At 39.8% G+C, this 7,958-nt stretch overlaps 3 protein-coding genes across 6 annotated transcripts in view; 2 read left to right on the top strand and 1 right to left on the bottom strand.

Annotated features, from left to right (window-relative positions):
• LOC104735921 (acyl-CoA-binding domain-containing protein 4-like) overlaps nucleotides 1-727 on the top strand; it is a 4,769-nt gene extending 4,042 nt beyond the window's left edge. For all 3 annotated transcript variants that reach the window (XM_019234905.1, XM_019234904.1, XM_019234906.1), the window contains 3 exons: nucleotides 40-330; nucleotides 416-475; nucleotides 545-727. In XM_019234905.1, coding sequence (XP_019090450.1) covers nucleotides 40-330; nucleotides 416-475; nucleotides 545-625 — 432 coding nt within the window. In that variant the 3' untranslated portion in view covers nucleotides 626-727. The remainder of the gene's footprint in view (nucleotides 1-39; nucleotides 331-415; nucleotides 476-544) is intronic.
• LOC104735920 (probable serine/threonine-protein phosphatase 2A regulatory subunit B'' subunit TON2) lies at nucleotides 782-4,239 on the bottom strand. The gene is made up of 12 exons (XM_010455808.2): nucleotides 3,918-4,239; nucleotides 3,576-3,667; nucleotides 3,351-3,413; nucleotides 3,166-3,264; nucleotides 2,909-3,067; nucleotides 2,602-2,673; nucleotides 2,333-2,465; nucleotides 2,181-2,245; nucleotides 1,985-2,060; nucleotides 1,773-1,874; nucleotides 1,475-1,667; nucleotides 782-1,188 (listed from the first exon to the last, which is right to left on the bottom strand). Exons 1-12 carry the CDS (start codon nucleotides 4,057-4,059, stop codon nucleotides 942-944), a joined length of 1,443 nt encoding a protein of 480 aa, XP_010454110.1. The 5' UTR covers nucleotides 4,060-4,239; the 3' UTR covers nucleotides 782-941.
• Nucleotides 4,368-7,555, top strand: LOC104735919 (GTP-binding protein OBGC, chloroplastic-like). Of its 2 annotated transcripts, none has more exons than XM_010455806.2 (6): nucleotides 4,368-5,504; nucleotides 5,975-6,248; nucleotides 6,328-6,619; nucleotides 6,706-6,871; nucleotides 6,958-7,066; nucleotides 7,201-7,555. In XM_010455806.2, the coding sequence occupies exons 1-6, from the start codon at nucleotides 4,393-4,395 to the stop codon at nucleotides 7,327-7,329; spliced, it is 2,082 nt and encodes a 693-aa protein (XP_010454108.1). In that variant the 5' UTR covers nucleotides 4,368-4,392; the 3' UTR covers nucleotides 7,330-7,555. The 2 variants fall into 2 exon arrangements, with proteins under 2 accessions (XP_010454108.1, XP_010454109.1); XM_010455807.2 differs by having other exon boundaries at nucleotides 7,176-7,291.

Genomic DNA, 7,958 nt, shown 5'->3' with positions numbered 1-7,958 from the left:
ATGTCATCATCAAGCGTGTACCAATTCCATGAAGCGAAAATGACGGCTCTTATAAGAAGAAATGGGATTCTGGAAGGGCAGTTAGAAGCAGCATTGGCGGGAAGAGAGGCGGCTGAGAGGAATGTGTCGGTTGCGTTGAGGAGCAAACAAGAGACAGATAAAAAGCTATCTGACGCTATGAGAGATGTTGAACTGCTTAAGGAGAAGCTTACCGGGTTAGAGCTCGCTCAAGAGGAAGCTAATAGTTTGTCAAACATGGTTCACTCCGACAATGTCAGGCTCGAGCATGATGTAGCGTTCCTAAAAGCTGTTCTAGACGATACTCAAAAGGTAAAATCCTTGTAGATATACAAGCGTTTTCAAAACTTGTTGGATCAAAGTTTTTAAAAGAATCATGTGTTACCGGTTTTTGTAGGAGTTGCATTCAACGAGAGGAGTTCTTGCAGGAGAAAGAGCAAGAGCGTTCCAGTTGCAGGTATCATCATCATTATCAGTACAATCTGTTCAATTTTGCGTTTTTTCTAACAACGTGAGATGAACGCAGGTTGAAGTGTTTCATCTGAAGCAAAGGTTGCAATCTCTGGAAAATAGAGCTGCTACACACAGAAAGCCTTTCCATGTCTGAACACAGACCAGAGACAACACAAATAACTTTTAAGACTTCCATTTTGTATTACTCAAGACATGACTGAATCCATGTCTATGTTTTGTGGATTAATGTAAAAAAGAAGAAGAATTCAGAAATCTCAAAAATCAAATCAGATTCCAAGTATTAGATAAGTAACAATATAAACAGCCATTTCTTTCATTAAACGTCACCAACTAATAATAAGCTTCTTACAACATACACACAGACAAGAGTGGAGATGTGACTGTTCACTAGTGGAGACTTTTGCTCTTAATGATTAGCTTTTTATAGGTAGACACAGGAAATAACATTATCACTGAGACTCTTCCTCAGGTGGTTCTTCTTCTTCTTGAAGAAGGTTCTCACGGTTGTCATGAGCCCAGAAGCCTCGCACATCTATAAGCATGCTCGCAACGGTTCCACCTTGTTTACATCCCAAAAGATCACCCAGCGTGATCTTTAACGGGTCAGATGGCTTCACCATGTCCCAGATCTCGTCCCGGACATCCTCTATGCACAATTCATAGTTACCGCCTTCTATCCATTTCTGGTGAACATCTCTGCAAGATTAAGAGAGAAATTATTAGACACTCATTCAAAAGAGAGACAATGGCATGATCACACATCAACGGTGTGTTTTATATACACAAGTGTCTTTGCAGATATGAGACTTGCGGAACAAACTCAGCTTCCGCAAGCAGGAAATGCAGCACTTTTATTTAGGAAGATTGTATCAGATAACATCACAACTCTTTGATGCTTCCCTTCTTTACTTCCATGTATTTAACAAATTCAACTAAGAGTAAAAAACTAAACAGATTCCATCTCTTGATAAAGATTAATTACCTGAAGAGAGAGTGAATATCAGCAGTAGTGAGAAAGCCTCTCCCTTGGAGATCAAGACAACGGAATAAATATGTTAAGCCCTCTGGAGTGTCTTTATTCTCCAAAGCAAGAACAAAATCAAGGAAACTGTCAAAGTCCATTTCCCGGGAATTGCCTGCACCGCTTTTACCACGCCGGACATGCTCATCGAACACTACAAAAACAAAGGGAAATTTAGTATGTTAAGCTTGTCTCAATAACTATTGGTGAGTATCAATACCACGAAAATCCTACACTGACCCAAAGTGCTTGATTTTACCTCTTTCGATGAAAATCTCAGTTAGGGTCCCATCAGCATATTCCTTGAGTTCTTGTTTGCTCAGCGATCCACTCATATCTTTATCAAGTGCGAGAAACATATCTACCGAAAAAAAGAGACTCTAGATTACATTATATTTGAGTTCTTAATAAGAAACAGCGAGAACTGTTTCCAATTTATCTGCAGGTATTAAGACAAAAGAGCACACCCACCACATATGCGTTGAGCTGAAGTCAAAGAGAACCAATTTTCTGCTTGTTCAGTGTCTGTGACCTCCTCCTCGCTTTCCTAACGTAGGATATCCGAGGAAAAATCAGAAAATGCAAGTAAATATATATATAGTCGCTTCTGAAAGTTGAAAGCTATATGCTGACGGAGCTTTATCCCTTCATTTTTTCATATATTTACCTGATGCAATTCCATTAGTTCCTGCAGACAGTTACTAAGCAGTATCTTCTTAATACAGGCTCTTCCTGTAAGCAAAAAAAGATCACATTTAACACATGTCGATTGTCAAGTAAATTTTGCACAGCCTCTTCATAACATATCTTTTTGCCTACCTCGCCTGTGGGGATCACAGAAGAAGAAAAACTTTTGTGCAGCTATGCGACAATACATTTGATTAAAGGCTGGAGGCATGTCCCTCAATTGTGCCAGATTAGGGATTAGACCACCAATGTAGGACTCCATTTCCTATAATAATGACATCATAGAGACTATTTGTTAGGAACTCGACATAGGAGTCGGCACCATTTGCAGGTAGGACGACTACTTGAAGCCCCTTGGGCCAGTTTTTAAATTAAATCTTTAGAGCTACTTGGGTACTTACATCAGATTGAAGGAAACCATCAGAGTCATCGTCAAGCTCACTCATATCAATCCTAGCTTGTGTAAGTGACACCTGAACAGTGTTTGAGAATATATAGTCATCAAAACGAGTATAAACTATAGTTGATTAAAGTATCGGACAAGTCAATGTAAGAAAAACTTGCAAAACAAACATCCAATACTAACAAAGCTGGTGCCACTCAAATATAACAACGAAACTCCCTATATTTAGCTTATGGCAGAGACTGATATATAGCCACAATAACCAAAACTGCATAGACATAAAAAAAATACGTAAGGATACTCACCGTGCGCATCACATAAAGATAAAATGGTAAAATGGCGATCCTTCCAGCCTCGTCCTTCTCAAACTTCATGAAATTGGATGGGCTAAAAAACCGGCGACATTTGGGACCGATTTGTTCTGTACATACAGAGGAAATATGACAGAAGTCTTCGTAGTTCATCTACATGTACAAGACAGCACAAATATCAGCATCAACGTAACCACAGAAGAAAAAATAATTTCAGCTCTAGAGCAACACTATACAAAAGATGTTTATACCTTTTCAGCACCAGTGGCATCATCAATCACACAATTTTCTCTCAAACAAACCCACATAGCCGCCAAATCATCGGCATTTAACAAAAGATCCGATTGTTTCTGTGGAAATTAACAAACATGACGAAGTGAACAAAAACATTAAACTTCTTCCGAAGCAATAAGAGCAGGAAATGAAGAGTCAATACCTTCAAGAAGCGGTATTTGGCAAGCCTCTGTACCCTTTGACTAATAGATCCATTTTCTGGTTTCTGAACCAAAGAGTAAAGGAGCAAAATCTTATTGTCAAGACACAAAAATTACCAAACTTTAGGAAGGGTACAACACAATGCAAGTTTTTTTAACCGGGTAGTGCGATGAAATGCAAAGGCAAACATTTTCTATAGAGTAAAATAACAATGTAAAGGACATACCTTCTTGTAGAAACTCGGTATGGTACCTGCTTCTTGGCTTTTCTGTTGCTTCTCTTTGAATATCTCGAGCAAGATTCTCTTCGTCTCAAGCTCTGCAAAACAAAGACTCCATCATAGTTAAACAGAGTGTTTCAATACATAAAAAGGTACATTTCCCCCAGACGGTTCTAAATTCAGGAACTTTACTCATATCCAAAACATAACTAGCTACAAAATGCGATAAAAATCCAAAATTTCCTCAATTTATGACATCACCTTAAGCTAAAAGATTATAAAAATAAAAACAAAACTACAGACTGTCCCAACAACCAAAACGCGGCAACCACCAAAAAAGAACCTTACCCATTAGAGCTTCGGATCCTAATCCAGCGCCGGAACCAATATACCGTCTTAGATTTCTAACCCAAAGCATCGATGACGCCGGAGGGATCTTCCTCTGCGTCGATGTATCGTGACTCTCACCATCGCTAGATCCGCTATACATTTTCTCTAATCACACACCCTCGACGAAAAATGCCAGCTACCAAATGAAGCTGAGAGAGAGATTAAAACCCTTTGAGAGGAAGGTGAGACTGAACCAGAAACTGCAGAAACCCTAGAGCGCCCCTTTCTCTCTCTCCCTCTCTCAAGCTCCTTAATCTGCGAGATCCAAAGCTTCAAACTTCAAAGGTAACAAAAGTTTCTTTTGTTTTGCAGTATAAGCCCTCGTGTTTATATTACTTTTTAATTATCTTACGAAACTTTACGAAATCAATATTTAGTACAATTAGTGTTTTAACAATATAGTCCCGTTAGATAGCTTCTTCGGAGAAACAAAATGGCTTCCATATCCATTAACTGTTTCTTCACTCCTCAAGCTCTAGCCCGACAAACCAGGACGCGGAAGATCTTCGCTAAACCTGACCAAGTCTCGGGAAGAACCACCAAAAACCCTAGAAAAACGAAGCTCAAACGCGAAGTCGATCTTAAATCTCGAGGCGGCGATAAACTCCAGCCAGTTTCTGACGCCGGCGGCGAAGCTACTACTTATACCCGTCTTCCTCCCAGGGAATATTTCTCAGATGTATCTCTTTTATCTTCTACTTATCTAAAAGTTTCCGAAGAAGTGAAGTTGTCTGAGTCAAATGTGGCTAGGGTCGAGGAAAAGGTTGAAACTTTGGTCGAAATTGAGGAAGAAGAGAAAGAAAAAGAGGTGAAGAGTTATGATGATGATGATATCTGGGGGAATTATAGAAGATTGGATGTGTTTGAAGGCAGTTCAGGATCAATTGATGAAGATGATGAAGATTGGGAAGAGGAAGTGTTTGAGTATGGCGATGATGATACGGGTGAGAGTGAAGGATCTGGGTTGAAGGATGGGAAAGTTTTATGTTTCTCGGGTGAAGAGGGAGAGGAAGAGGACGATGATGAAATTGGGGTGAAGGAGAAAGGGGTTCCAGCGGTGATGCGTTGTTTCGATAGAGCGAAGATATTTGTTAAAGCTGGTGATGGAGGGAACGGTGTGGTGGCGTTTAGGAGAGAAAAGTTTGTTCCTTTTGGAGGACCTTCTGGTGGAGATGGAGGGAGAGGAGGGAATGTGTATGTAGAGGTTGATGGGTCTATGAATTCGTTGTTGCCGTTTCGTAAGAGTGTGCATTTCAGGGCGGGACGTGGGGAACATGGGAGAGGGAAGATGCAGAGTGGAGCTAAAGGAGATAGTGTTGTGGTGAAAGTGGCTCCTGGGACGGTCGTGAGACAGGCTAGAGAGGTTGGGAGTGAGGTTGAAGGTGAGGAGGAGGAGGAGAAGGAAGTGCTTTTGGAGTTGTTGCATCCGGGACAGAGGGCATTGTTGTTGCCTGGAGGAAGAGGTGGACGAGGGAATGCTTCGTTTAAGTCAGGGATGAATAAAGTTCCTAGGATAGCTGAAAATGGCGAAGAAGGTCCTGAAATGTAAGTGTGTTTTTTTCATTTTGAGTTGTTTCAGTTCAGGTTGTTGATGGAATATTGTGTAAAGTTTGGGACTTGAACGCACTGCTAGTATTCATTTTCCACCCTCATGATGTTAGATACCCAAGGGATGAACTAATCATAGAAGCTAAATTGTTAAAGGATGTAAAGATTTCATTTTGGTTTAGGAGCATGGAACTCTTTCTATTGTTTGGTAAAGCTTGATTTGTGCATGTGAGTGTTTACTTGCAAGTAGTAATGCTCGTGTTGATACAGAGATGTTGATCTTTTCTGAATGGATTTGAATTTCTGGGTTATCTGTAGATTGGATTAAGTAGTCTAAAAATCAGATACTTTCATGCTGGTGTAGACTTGTGAGACTTTGTGTTTGCCTTTCAAAGACATGTTATTTGTGGCTCTTATATTTCTGGGAAGCTCTGATTTTTGAATTATAACTTTACATATTCGTATAGGTGGCTGGACTTGGAACTGAAACTGGTTGCAGACGTAGGTATCGTGGGTGCTCCAAATGCAGGAAAAAGCACGTTGTTAAGCGTGATAAGTGCCGCTCAGCCAACCATAGCAAATTACCCATTCACAACATTACTTCCCAATCTAGGTGTGGTTTCATTTGATTACGATTCAACAATGGTGGTCGCAGATCTTCCTGGTTTGCTTGTAGGAGCGCACAGAGGCTTCGGTTTAGGCCATGAGTTTCTAAGGCACACTGAGAGATGTTCAGCACTGGTAAATCAACCGTCTATAGATTCAATCTTTATACATTATTTTTGTTTTTTCTTTGACGAGCCTCTTTTGTGGTGTAAAGGTACATGTTGTGGATGGCTCAGCTCCGCAACCTGAACTTGAGTCTGAAGCTGTTCGTCTCGAGCTTGAACTATTCAGTCCTGAGATCGCCGAGAAGCCTTACGTAGTGGCATACAACAAAATGGACCTCCCAGATGCTTACGAGAAATGGCCAATGTTTCAGGAAGCTCTTCGTGCCCGTGGGGTTGAACCTTTTTGTATGAGCGCAGTACAAAGAGACGGCACACATGAAGTAATCTCCTCCGCTTATGAACTCCTAAAGAAGTACAGAGCAGCCAATGCAGAACCCAAAGGTGTGTTCTACTTTTAATTTGGCATAATAGAATAAGACCGTGCTTATGTAGTGTATTAATGGGGTTTGTTTTCAAATTTGCTATAGCATTGTTCGATCAAGCAAATGAGAATCTGGACCATGTAGCTAAGAAGATTGATAAGGAACGACGAGCAGCAATTAATGAGTTTAAGATCTTCCGCGATAGTGGTACCAGGGCGTGGCATGTAGTTGGAGCCGGGCTTCAGCGGTTTGTCCAGATGACTAACTGGCGGTATGAGTTAAACTACAGCCAAGATTTATGCAATCTAACTCATCAAGAGTCACTAAACACTGTGGATGCGATTGGTGTTTGGATAGGTACATGGATTCAGACAAAAGGTTTCAGAACGTGCTTGATGCTTGTGGTGTGAACAAATCACTGAAGAATATGGGCGTTAAAGAAGGTGATACCGTGATCGTAGGAGAGGTTTGTATGAGTTTCTCAAAATGTTTTTTTTTTGTCTGTTAAAAGTGGTTAAGATTTAGGTTTATGAAACGTTTACAATCTTTTTATTTATGTGTATGTATGTGGATATATGGATTTGATATGGCATGACTCAGCCAATGGCTCGAGCCGTCCTACAGATTCGAACAAGACTTCCACAGATTCAGTCAGATGGCCTCAGTGGAAATAAAACCATCTTTACTTCTCTTTGTTGTTGTGGAGTGTTTCTTAAACCGACGGGATAAGTGAATCAGTTTACTTTGCCGGTCACTGGAGTGAAAACGGTCGCAGATCATTGAATCAAATTTTTTTGGATGTGTTGTATATGTATCATACATTATCATTTTTGAGATTTGTTATGGTCTGTATTTTGATGTGACCTTAGTGAAAGAAACAACGTATTACCTACAATATTTATTTCTGAGGAAAATTTATAGTATATGTTAATGAGGAAAGCCATTTTATTACACTTTTTTTCTCTAATCTATACCAACATTTACACAACAGAGGTGTTCAAAAAAAAAAACATTTACACCACCAGTGCATCACTTGACCAACTGAAAATGAGCTGGTCGATGCAAATAATTGATTAGTCGGTTCAATGTCTTTAATTTTATTTTATTTTAATAACTTTTGTAACAATTTGCAATATTTCCTGTTTCTTAAAACTATATCATCTGATAACAACAATGAATTTATTATGAGACAACACAATAAGTTGATGATACTATATTTGGTACCAAAGAAAAACAAAAACAAATAATTAACCGTATATATATGTAAACCGGCCGGTTTGTGAAAAAAAAAGACAGGAAGAGAAGAAACGGCAACAGTATCTTACGTGTCATCGACAGTGTCCCACATAGTATGCGCG

This window comes from Camelina sativa, chromosome 13, assembly GCF_000633955.1.
Source record: "Camelina sativa cultivar DH55 chromosome 13, Cs, whole genome shotgun sequence".
Taxonomy (NCBI): Eukaryota; Viridiplantae; Streptophyta; class Magnoliopsida; order Brassicales; family Brassicaceae; genus Camelina; species Camelina sativa.
The sequence above is the reverse complement of the archived record's forward strand: the minus strand, read 5'-3'. Positions and strand labels throughout refer to the sequence as shown.